Source organism: Balaenoptera borealis, assembly GCF_965194805.1.
Source record: "Balaenoptera borealis genome assembly, chromosome: 14".
Lineage (NCBI taxonomy): Eukaryota > Metazoa > Chordata > Mammalia > Artiodactyla > Balaenopteridae > Balaenoptera > Balaenoptera borealis.
This window is the reverse complement of record NC_138875.1, coordinates 71,372,081-71,384,452: the sequence shown is the minus strand read 5'-3', so window position 1 is coordinate 71,384,452 and position 12,372 is coordinate 71,372,081. Positions and strand designations below refer to the sequence as shown.

The following is a 12,372-nucleotide window of genomic DNA, read 5'->3' as shown; positions in this document are numbered from 1 at the left end:
CCCAGAGTGGTGGGACATACCAGCTTGATGAGGCAGTTGTGCGAGTTCAGATCCCGGTGGATGATACACATGGAATGCAAATAGGCCTGGAACAGAAGTATGAGCTGAGGCCAATGGGCAGTTAATCAACCAGATGGTGACTCTGAAACTGGGGGCCACAGAACCTGCTCTTCTCCCAGGTCATCCCCACCCAGCTTCAGAACCAACCCGGACTCCAGAGCCCTCCTGCTGTCACTCCCTTGTCCCAACGCCAACAGAAAGCCAAAGGCCGCCGGGGCTTCCCCTCTCCCTGATGCCATCTCCTGCCCATCCTCTGTTCACTGACCCAACCCAGTGGATGCTCTCTCCTCAAGTCTCCGACTCCACTGGGCCCTGGCCCTTGCAAGCCTCCATCCCCTCTACCCACTTTACTTAGATGCCCCACCTGGGTGCATCGCTGTGTGCTCCTGGATGAGGAAGGTGCCCCCTCACACCCCCACCCTCACCCCAGTCTCTGGCTTCAGCCACTCTGGATCCTTCCTGCTGTGAAAGGGTAAGTGGCCTCCTCCTGGTCCAGCTGGCTCTGTGCTCCTGACATCCCCCTCCCCTGAGACTCAGCACCCTCCCCGCTCTCTGTCTACACTGAGACGCTCCCCGTGGTCTAGTGGTGAGGATTCGGTGCTCTCACTTTGACCTCTCCCTCTTCCTATCCAGACGTTTCCAAACTGGTCTCTACTTGCTATTTCCCCCCTCCAGGCCTCCGCCTCTGGCTCTTGTCACCCTGGAGCCACTTCCTTTTCCTTCCCTTCCTCATCAAGAGTGGAAGGAGCCACCCCCCAGCCCCCCGCAGCCCCCATAGTACTGCTTCCGTCCCCTGGGCTCCTGGAGCTGCTCGCACGCCCAGAGAGCTCTTCCTGACCTGCCTGCCACCCCTCCTCCGAGGCTGCCCATGCCTCTCCCGAGACACCTGCCCTCGAGACGCCTGCCTTTTCCTTCTGGCCTCCTCAATGTCAGCGCCTCTCAAAGCCACCTTCTCTTCACTGCTGACCCCCACGAACCACCAGCACATCAGCCTCAGCAGATGCCTAGCCTATCCTAGCTCTTCCCAAACCCGTTTCCCGACCATCACTACCCACCCCCACCCGCCCCCGGCAGTCTGGTAAACGACGCCACCGTTCTTCTAGGCACCTCAAGGCGCCCCGGGCCCACCTCCCCCCACCCCTGCTCCCTCACTACCAACCAGTCTCCATTCGGACTCCACCCTGCCTCCCAGTCTCCTGGTCCCACAGCCCCACTGTAATTCAGAAACCTGAAAGGTTTCATGACTCCCGACCCAGGTCTCCCTGCCCTGAGTTCTCCCAACTCCCCGCCAACCTACTGACCACACCAGAGTCACCTTCAAAACAGCACAGCTCTGGTCACGAAATGTTCTTGCTTAAAAATCTTGTATGTGTATCTTTTTGGCTTCCTAAATAAAGTCCGGACTCCTTAGCTTAAATGCAGGGATTTTAATGTCCCCCCTGTCTAATACTGTCTTCATGGACCCCACATAGAACAGCAGGCATTAAAATCTCGGGCTTGGGGGTCAGACCAACTGGCCCAAGCTCCTAGCTCCGTCCCTGTGTAGCTCAGCTTCTCATCTGGAACCAGGGCTGTCATGAGGGGTGCTAGTCCCTCAGCTGAGTGCCCGGCTTGGAGAAAGCACTCGGCAGTTGTCACTGTCCCCATCGCTGTGACTGGCACCATTCTTTCCCAGTGAAACAGACTATTTCCTGCTCTCTCCTCCCAGCTCTTTGCTGCTCTCATCACCCCAACCTTGGGGCCTCTCTGCCAAGAGGAACTTTCATGCAATTCTGACCCATCCTTCAGGGCTCAACTAGAACACAATTCCCGCTTCTCTGTTTTCCTGGGCAGTGAGGTTCTCTGCTTGCTCCAAGGGCCCTCAGCACCTGGACGCCCCTGTGACAGCAGGGCCAGGCTGCCTCGTGCTAGTTTGCTTCTCCAGTTCGCCTTGCCCATACCCTGTTTGCTCTTGAAGATTGGGAATTCTTTGAGAGTAGAGTTGTAAGCTGAGAACAGCCAGCTGTGGGCAATTTTCACTGGCACAGAGAGAAGCTTGATAAACAGGTGCTGAAGGACCCAGCCCATGCAGGCTGCCTAGGACAGGGTCTCTGCCTTTCAGTGCCTGCCCACCATCCCTGCACCTCTCCTGACCCCCCACTCCCAATACCCCTGCTCCGCTGGCAGAGCTGTTGGCAGGACTCACCATTCCAGAGGCGATGCCTTTGGCAAAGCTGACCTTCTGCTGCCAGGGGAACGGGTCCTACAGGATGGAGGAATGCCCATCAGAGGCTTCTGGGCCCTGTCCCACTTGTGGTCCGGGCCCCATGGGTCAACATGATCTGCCAGCAAACCCTCCCTGCCTGTGCCCAGTCCCGCCCAGGCATGGCCCTTTGTAGGCAAAGCAGTGGGCCTCTCTGGCCATCATGGTTCCAGAGTAGTGGTGACACAGGTGTCCCACAGACAACCCACCAAGGCTCTCGGGAACTTTGGGGGTGGCGCGCTCACCACGCTGCGCAGAAAGTCCTTCAGCGTGCCTCCCTCGATGTACTCCGTCAGCAGGTTCAGCTTCTTGTCCTTGTACAGCACGCCGATGAACTTGAGCACGTTGGGGTGGTCCAGGCTGCGCATCACCTTCACCTGCAGGAGGGGAGGCCAAGGAGGGCGGGTGGTTTCTTTCTCACTCCTTCCCTCCAAGGAGTCAGCTTGACAAATGTGACCTGTATCTCCCACCTCCTATCTCATGTGCTGTGGAAGAAGGCCCCAGGTGGATGGGGATGGCCTCCCAGGCCTCACCCCTGGGACCCTGCCTTTCTAGGAGCTGCATCGGGGGAACTGGAGTAGGAGGACCCAAGGCCTGGAGGGCAGCACTCAGTGGAGCAATGGAGAGAGGTGGGAGAACCGTGTCAACATTCAAGGTGCCAGGCTCCCCTGGCACGGCGTTCAGGTGGGGTCACAGCATCGAGCTGCACTGAACTGGTCTGTGTTCACATCCATCACCCCACACTCCACAAGCTCCTCCGAACCACATCTCGCTGTACCCAGCTCATGCTGTCTTTAGTGTTTGTTGCACAAATAATTATGCTGTAATTTAGAGGGGGCAGGGACGTTCCTCTAAATGATTTTTCCTGCCTTAAGAAAGTGACTCCAAACTAAGTTTCCTCTTGAAATCTTTTTTTTTTTGGTGCCAAAAGCCGGGATTGAAATCATTATTTAGTAACAACTTCCCTCTTCCAACAGTGACATCAAACTCCTAACCCCCACACTCCCCTTCTTACCTCAGTCAGAAAAGTCTTCTGTGTCTCCTCATCACACCGAATCAACTCCTTCATGACCATCACTTTGCCTGTGGCTTTGTGTGTCACCTAAAAGGAGGGTGACTGTTACTGGTGCAGAGACCAGAAGTGGTTCTGGGGAACTGTGTGAAAATCGATGTAACTGGCCATCCCATCCCCTGGAGGACACACTGAAGTAACCGGATCAAACTGACAGAGCTCAGGTGTAGAACACACAGCACGGGCCCCGGGGGACTAAGAGGGGAGCACACCCTCCTCCCTAGAGAGCTGGGCATGCACAGAGGAGAAGCAAGAATCCAGAAAAGGGACATGTGGGAGGAGGCGGCGGAGGGGGACTGCTGCCAAGCCAAGCAGGGCTCTGGTCACCTGACACAGGAGCATGTCCCCTGGGGGAAAAGGAGTCTGGGGGCAGGAAGGTCAGTGCCACAGACATGCACCAGGGAGCTGGGTGGGTCGGGAGTGAGCTCTCCAGCCCCACTGCCCCAAAGGCTGAGACACATGGCTTACCTGACCCCCCCTCCCAGCTCTCAGCAGAGGAGGAGGAGAGAAAGAGAGGTTAGTCCCCGAGACTATTCAGCAGGGAGGCAGGAGCCACTCCCAGCACCGAGGCCTCTGGGCACCTAAAAACACCCACTGACTGGAGGCGGGAGGGCCACAGGAGAGCTCGTCCCCACCCGAGGCTCCAGGTCCACCAAGCTCACTTCAGCAGCAATGCTGCCCTTCGGTGGCCTGGGAGGGCAGGGGTGCGGCCCTCACACCATCACCTCCAGCCAGGAGTGAGGTCTGGTATCCTGCAGGGCATCGGGGAGGCCATATGATGAGAAATCCCCAAAAGAAGGTGAGAGGGCTGGGGGGCAGAGAGGTGGCACAGCTGCCACCAGTGCTCACCTTGATGGCCTGCCCAAAGAAGCCCTTTCCCAGGACCTCCCCGTGGATCAGGTCACACGGCCGGAAGATCTGCTGCGAGTAACTGCTGGAACAGCGGAGGGATTCTGAGCGGCTGATGTCACGGCTGAGCAGGAGGGGCTCCTTTGGGGAGCTGGGGCCAGGGGACTTGGAGATGCTGTTACTGCGCCTGAGGATGAGGAAGGATGAGGGTAGGGACAGGGCAGTCCTCAGAGACCCGCCAGGAAAGCCTAGAGGCAGGAACCTCAGGTCCGCCCCGTCCATTCCAATGTCTGTAGTTAGGGTGCTGTGATGGGGGAGGGGACTCTAACATCAGACAGATGTGTCATCTGGGGGCTGCAGACATCTGCAGCCCATTTAAGCATGGTAAAATCACATTCAAAGCGGGAACCCTGAGTATCTCTCACCCGGAACGATGGACTAGAGACTCTACTAGCTGACAGCACTGTTGATGGAAATCCACTGCCTTCCGTGCCTGCCTGATTTAAGCCCTGACTGGCTTAGAGCGACAGCCTAGTACCACCCCAAACAAGCAAATGGGATTTCGGATATTTTGCACATCTTTGTAGTACCTGTCTGCATTTCCCGAATTTTAAAATAATCAGTGTGTATGATTTTTAGAGCAATAAAGTCACTATGTTTATGACATTTTTTTTGTTTTTTGGCCACGCCTCGCAGCTTGTGGGATCTTAGTTCACCAACCAGGGATTGAACCCGGGCCCTCAGCAGTGAAAGCTCGGAGTCCTAACCACTGGACCGCCAAGGAATTCCCTGTCCCTTCTTGAAATCTAAAACAACTTTAATTCACCTCTTGCTTTCTAGTTTTCAACGTCTTTACTTACACTTATTAACCCTATCTGTGCCCCTTCTCCAGCCTCTGAGCCCCATGCTTCCCCCACAGGCCATGCTATCCTTCGGGGTCCAGCACTGCTGCCTCCTGTCCAGCTCAGTTCAGTGGACAGAGCCTGACCCTCTGGTTTCTAGGGAAACCTGGCAGACAGCTGGGTCCCGGCTATGAACTGTGATCCCTGGGTGGGGGGAACTGGGTCAGCACAATTCTCATAGCCTGTCCCTGGCCAGCTGGTTCCCTTCCTAACTCTGCTGGCCTCTGAGAGCCGGCTCCACCTCGTCCGAGGGCCGGGCATGAGACAGCGCAGAGCCGGGGCGGGAAGTGGCACCTTAGGGAGCGTCTCCTCAGCGTCCCTTCCAGATTCTCCTTCGTGTCCAGGGGGCTGAGGGTGCCCGAGTGTCTGGCATTCTGCATGTGGGGAGAGAGCCGTGCATCCAACCGCAGCTGGTCCAGGCGCTGGGAGACGGGGTCATGTTCAATCAAGAGCTGAAGCGTCTGGCTCGTCTGGCTAATTGCATCTTCTACCTGTGGCCAAGAGCAGTGTAAGGCTGGCTCCACAGGCTGTCCCACTGCAGGCCACCCACCGTCAGCCCAGATGACCCAAGCCCAGTGTGGCCTCCAGCTGCCACTAGCCACTCAGTGCCCTCTGACAGTCTGGCAGGCCATCCCTGCTGCCCTGGTAACGTGCCAGGCTGACACAGGAGGTCACTAGTGGTCACAGGCTCACTGGCAAGACAAAGAGATAGACTGGGGGTGGGAAAAGGTAAAGGCCATGGCCTGATCTCCCGGAGGGTCTGTTCCGTGTCCCACCCCCACAGGACACACTGTACCTCTTCCACTCGGAGTGTGCGGACGGGGGTCCCATTGATCTCCAGGATGCGGTCCCCAGGGTGGATGGCATTGCGGTTGTTGGGACTGATGTGCATCCGGTTGACCCTGGGCCAGACAAGAGTTGAGGCGGGGCGAAGGCATCTTTAAAAAGTGTCTGACCAATTTCTCTTGTGCAGGGAGGGCTCACCAGGCCCCAGGCCCCTACTGGCCCCCAAGGCCCAGGCCACTCACAGGGAAAGGCCACACTTTTCACAGGGTGCCCCATCTCCGTAAAGGGCACCCCCACTCACCCAGAGGCCTAAGCCAGAAACTTGGACGGCACCCTCCCCATCTGGGGTTCCCTCACTGCCCCCCAACCTTCACCATCCTGAAGAATCCTCCATCACCATAGTCACCAACATCCCTTGCCTGGATCTTGCATCAGCTTCCTAACTGGTCTCTGCACCTCTAGGCCGGCTCCTCTCCTGTCCCACTTCCACGGCAGCCATCCTTCTAAAATGCTCACCTGGTTGTGTCACCTAGTTGCTTAAATCCCTCAATAGACCCGCTGAGTCTTCATAATCCAGGCCCTCCATGACTTAACAGACACCCTCTGGCTACTCCCAACCACCCAATCTACACCAGACACAGCCACAGACTCCCACCTCAGCCCTGAACACAGTTCTAGGCCTAGAGCAGACTTCACCTCACTCCCCCAACCCCAGGACCTCCCCCCTCTGCTGTGAGCACCCAGTGCCCAGCACACAGTAAGTGCACAGTCACCGTCTGCAGGGCTGGCAGCCACAGTGCCTCATTACTGTTATTAGGCAGACAGACTCTTCCCCCATGTGGTCGCTGGCCTGGACCTAGGATGGAGTCTTAAGCTTTTTCTCCTCCTTCCTCCATTCACTCACTCAACCAACGAAACAATAATCCATGCACACCCACTATGTGTCAGGCACTGTTCCAGGCCCTGGGCACGCAGCATTGAACAAGACTAAGTTCCAGAAGGAACTCGTGAGGAGGACACATGATAAACAAACATAACCAAGCCAGATAATTTCAAAGAGCAAACATGATCTGAAACTTGACACGTGAAAGGTGAGTGATTCTGGCGTTAAGTATCTGGTGGGGAGGAGCCTAGGCAGGGAGAACAGTAAGTGCCAAGGCCCAGGCATGGTGACAGCACAGTGAGCCCAGGAGGAAGATACGAGATGAAGATGTGGGGAGCTCTGCTAAGACTCTGGGGTTCCAATCCCTTCAAGGCCCATCTGTGGGCTCTGCTCAAGAACCCCTGCCCCAGACACTCACTCTTTTACTTGCACGGTGGTGGCGTAGTTGGAGCAGGCACTCTCCACGGACACGGAGAAGCCCCGCCTGCCCTCGGTGGTGGCCGGCATGGAGATGTGTGTGACGGAATAGGGCAGCTGGTCCTGGACAGACTCTGTGGAGAGTCTCTCAAACATGGGTGCCAGCACCACCTCGTTGTGGCACTTCCCACTGCGGGAGGAGCAGAAAGGGGGCTGAGAACCTGGAGCCCCACCTGGAAGCCCCCACGTGGCTTCAAGTAACAGTATCCATAGCCCCATGTTCACTGCCCTTGCCCGATTCCAGCTGGCAAGAATAAGCAGCCTGGCTTCTCTGGGGTGGGCTGGGACTGAGGGAGAGACGGCCTGGGTTCTCTTCACTCTGCATCTGACTCAAGTTAAGAACTGGGCCTCAGCCTGACTTTTTTTATCGACAGATAGTTGGACTATCTATCAGTTGGACTGAGTGAGTTCTACGTTGGACTATCAGTTGGACCGAGTGAGTTCTAAGGGGTCTTTGCCTTTAATGTTCTGGGATCCTTCTCCGAGGGCGCCCTCCCAGGCACTCTCTTCCTCTGCGAGGATTGCAGGGCAGTGTGGTTATTCTCCCAGTAGGTAAGGACAGAGGGCAGAGACGTTAATCATCTTGCTCACAGCTTTCAGACCTGGTTAAGAGCGTTGCTGTGATAGGAATCCAGCATGCTGATACCCCTGCAATCTTTCTGCCCAACTCACAGTGCCACTTGTCCCTCTCTCTCGGTCACTCTTGTAGGGAAGGATGGACACGGGGCCATCATCTTACCAGTAGAGGGCGGCGTGCTGCACCAGGGCGTACGCGTCCCCATCCTCAATGATCACCTTGCAGCTCATACAGGCAAAGCACTCTGGGTGGTACTTGAACTCCCCGGCCACCTGTAAGCAGGTAGGGAAAAGGGTGGACAGACATGGGGAGGAAGTGAGTTGTCACTGCTGCTGGAGTGAAGGTAGGGGTGGGTGAGGGACCTCCCATCAAGGATCTACAGACCCCAGTCATAATCTACCTTGGCACTCCCCTCCCTCGCGTTTCCAGAGAAAGGGTCAGATGGGTGCCTCCCTGTCATTTCTGAGACTGCAAAAAACTCTTTCGGTCTCAGCCATGAGAACAGGTTCCCAGTAGTAATCATCCCCACTAGAAAGGCTCATGCTCTCCTTTAAGGCCCTCATCCCATCGTACTGTGTCTCCTCCCTGCCTGCCTACCCACCCACCCCAACACTGGACTGTTAAGTCTTTGAGGGAAGGACCTTACCTGGCACTTAATGGGTACTAAAAAAACATCTGTTAAATGACTGAATAAATAAAGGGAGAGGCCTCAGCTGATGGGAAGACCAGAAGATGAATGGCCACGGGGAACTGGAGGTACTGACAATGGACTCTGATGACCAAGAGGGGCAGAGATGGAGGGATGCACGCACCATGACAGGCCCCGTCATCAGCAGAGAGCATCCATGGCAGAACTCCCCAAACTTCCCCCAGTAGTCCTTGTGGCAGTAAAGCTTCCCATCCTTCTCGTAGTACCAGTTGGTGAGAGAATCCTGGCATTCAGAACATCTGAAAGGCAAGATGAGAACAGAAACTCTCCCGGATCCTTGGAACTAGGTTACACGGGCCGCCCCTGGCTCCCAGGTGTAAGAACAAAATGGAGGGACCTCTTTGATCCAGAGCCAGGACAAGGGAATGTTACAGTTTGCTGCTATCTTCCCAACGGAAGCCAGTCTGAGTGAACAGGACCCCAGAAACCAGCTCTGTATGACCTGCCTCCGCTGGCGGACCTCAACCTTTCTGGGTCTTGAATCCCCTGGAGAATCTGATAAGAGCCAAGAAGCCTCTCCTGGAAAAATGCGCATAGGAGGAAAATGTGCATAGAATTTAGGTATGGGGTACATGTGTATCAAGGGTTGAAGCCTACTCACGGCCCCCGTTAAGAACCTCTGGTCTAGACAGCTATCTCGACGAATCAAAGAAGCTCAAAAACCCACCTATTACCAACAGCATCACTGATGTAGCATTCTTTTATTTTTTTAATTAAAAAAATTTTTTAAATTAATGTGTAATTGATTTACAATGTTGTGCCAATCTCTGCAGTATAGCAAAGTGACTCAGTTATACACATATGGACATTTTTTTAAAAAACATTCTTTTCCATGATGGTTTGTCACAGGATATTGAATATAGTTCCCTGTGCTATGCAGTAGGACCTTGTTGTTTATCCATCCTATATATAACAGTTTATGATGTAGCATGCTTGAGAAAAATATGTTAAGCATAAAGAAACAGTCAGGCAAATCCAGAAAGGGGAGGTCATTCTATAAGACAACTGCTCTTTACTCTTCCAAAAAGTTAAGGCCCAGGGATTAAAAAAGCCTAGAGACATAGAAACCAAATGCGATACCTAAACCTTGTATTTGAATCTGGACTGAAAAAGAAAACAGACGAGAATGACATTTTTGGAACAATTGAGGAAATCTGAATTTGGACTATACATTAGATTATATTGTAAAATTACTGTCAATTTTCTTAGTGTGATAATGATACTTTGGTTATATAGAAGAATTTGTAGAAGAAAAAATAGTAAAGTAATAATTAAGGGGAACCTTCAACTGACTTTTAAATAGTTAAGTAAAAAAAAATAAATAAAACATGGTGTGTGTGTGTGTGTGTGTGTGTGTGTGTGTGTGTGTGTGTGTGTGTACAGACAGATAAAGTGGCTTAAAGTTAGCAAATGATGAATCTAGGTGACGGATACATGAGTGTTCTTTGAACTATTCTTTCAACTTTTCTATATATTTGAAAATTTTCAAAATAAAATACTGGGGGGAAGAAACCAAAACCCCATCGGCGCTGTGTAATACATGCATGTTAGCCCCAGGCCTCCTTTCTGCTCCAGTCACCGTGACACTCCACCTTCGGTCAGGCGGGGGGGCGTTCTCGGGCCATGTCTGTACAGACATGCTCGTCCTCACGTCTGATCCTGGCGCCCAGTGCTAAGAGCCCCTCGGCCTGACAAGCCCATCCCACCTCTTTCTCCCTAGTTAACAGACTCTCTTCTCTTGTCGTCGAGGCCTCACACCACCCACACTGGCCACATCCTTGTTTTCTGAGAGGCAGGGTGGAGCTGCCTCTTGGTTTGAATCCTGACCCTCTGCTGCTTACTAGTTATATCATCTTGGGCAAGTGACTTCACTTCTCTGACCCAGCTTCCTTATCTGTAAAATAGACTGCTGCGAAAATAAAATAATCTGTATTAAAGTGTAGACAGTTTGGGACTTCCCTGGCGGTTCAGTGGTTGGGGCTCTGTGCTTCCACTGCAGTGCGCACGGGTTCAATCCCTGGTGGGGAACTAGGATCCTGCAAGCTGCGCGGCGGGGCCAAAAATAAAATTAAAAAATTAAAAAAAATAAAGTATACACAGTTTCTATAAAAGGTCTAGTGCAGTAGGAACTCAGTAAGTGTTCACTGCTGTTAAAGATGATGATGATAATGGAAGCTCACGTTATCGGCCCCTTACTGCCATCAGCTGGGTGGCTTTTGGACAACTTCTCTCAGTAGCTTTTCCTCATTGAAAAAATGTGACTCACAGCATCTATTACAAAGAGCCACTATGAAGACTAAATAAGTTAATGCAAGAGGAAAGCCTTTTGCAAACTGTGAAGGGCAAGGCAAGTGTATTATTATAGTAAATTGGCAAGCACTGTAGATAGAAAAGATAGATATACAAGGTTCCCTACTCCGCTTTCCAAGAGCTTTATAATGAGTTGGGGAAGAGAAATTCTAATCAAAACTTGATTAACAATGCAGGGTGAGAGGCCACGATGGGGGCTTCTGCCACCAGCCATTCCCACCTTTAGCATTTCCTACTTGTCCTTTGGATGCTGAATTTCAGGGTCCTGAGAGCTGGGTCTGGTGTGAAGAGTAAGGATATGAAGTGCCCAGAATGGCTCAGTGAGGACCACAAATTACAGGAGGTAGAGGAGAAGACCCTGTTCTGGGTTTGCAGCTCCAACTCCTCTCAACGTAAAAGGCATGCTGGGGGACTTCCCTGGTGGCGCAGTGGTTAAGAATCCGCCTGCCAATGCCGGGGACACTGGTTTGATCCCTGGCCTGGAAAGATCCCACATGCCGCGGAGCAACTAAGCCCGTGCGCCACAACTACTGAGCCTGCGCTCTAGAGCCCGCGTGCTGCAACTACTGAAGCCCGCACACTGCAACGACAAGTAGCCCCCCCCACCCCCCGCTCGCCACAACTAGAGAAAGCCCACGCGCAGCAACGGAGACCCAACGCAGCCCAAAAAAAAAAAAAGGCACACTGGATGAGCTCTGAATTAGGAGGAGAGACCTGGGTTCAAGTTCTTAGGAACTACATGCCCTTGGACAAGCCCCTTTCCCTCTCTGGGCTCAGTTTCCCCACCTGTAAAATGAGGGGTTAGACTTTTCCCTAGATGATCGAAGGTTCAAGTCTCAGCACCACTTCCCCCCTAAGTGACCTAGGGCCAGCTGCTTTACTCCTCATTTGTGAAATGGCAACATCACCACCTACTTTCGGGGTAACAGTGAGGATTAAACTAGGTTCTGGACGGCTGTGATGTGCCTAGCACAGGGCTAGCACCAGAAGCAGGGGCTTCCTTCCTGCTGCCACCTGTTGATGTGAAGTTTCTGGGTATCTGCTTTCCTCCTTCACTGGATAGGAACAGTGTCCCACTTACTCCTGGCAGACTCAGCACCTTGCAAAAGGCTGGCAGAGTAAGCCCTTAGCAAATGTTTCCAAAGTGAAAACGGTGGGAGTGGCAAGAACCAGCAGTCCAGGTGGGAGCACAAGAGTTCCGGGGCTCACGGTCACCGGGCCCTACCCCTCTCCTGTCTGCAGGGGAGAAAAGCTGGTGCAGACGAATTTGCACCCAACTGCAGGCCTGGGCCCTGTCACACCCTCACAATGGTATGTGTGCCGCGGGGCACAGGAGCACCAAACACGTCCTTCTCTCCATTGCCAATATCCTGCTTTTGTTTGCTGCAAGTAGCCCTGGCCAGGCCCAGGAGAGGAGGCAGGGAGAGAAGCGAGTGCAGGCATGCAGGAGACAGCCACGCCAGCCTCCTGGGAAGAACACCTGGCCAGAGAGCGACACCACCGAT

General features: G+C 53.6%; 1 protein-coding gene across 6 annotated transcripts in view; it reads right to left on the bottom strand.

Moving 5' to 3' along the window:
* LOC309610337 (E3 ubiquitin-protein ligase RNF185) overlaps positions 1-12,372 on the bottom strand; it is an 88,903-nt gene that overhangs the window by 6,734 nt on the left and 69,797 nt on the right. For 3 of the 6 annotated variants that reach the window (XM_082353106.1, XM_082353108.1, XM_082353109.1), the window contains 10 exons: positions 8,661-8,796; positions 8,011-8,120; positions 7,213-7,401; positions 5,922-6,027; positions 5,420-5,616; positions 4,224-4,410; positions 3,318-3,404; positions 2,548-2,679; positions 2,246-2,302; positions 21-104 (listed from right to left, as the gene is read on the bottom strand). In XM_082353106.1, coding sequence (XP_082209232.1) covers positions 21-104; positions 2,246-2,302; positions 2,548-2,679; positions 3,318-3,404; positions 4,224-4,410; positions 5,420-5,616; positions 5,922-6,027; positions 7,213-7,401; positions 8,011-8,120; positions 8,661-8,796 — 1,285 coding nt within the window. The remainder of the gene's footprint in view (positions 1-20; positions 105-2,245; positions 2,303-2,547; positions 2,680-3,317; positions 3,405-4,223; positions 4,411-5,419; positions 5,617-5,921; positions 6,028-7,212; positions 7,402-8,010; positions 8,121-8,660; positions 8,797-12,372) is intronic. The other 3 variants (XM_082353107.1, XM_082353111.1, XM_082353110.1) reach the window with 1 other exon arrangement.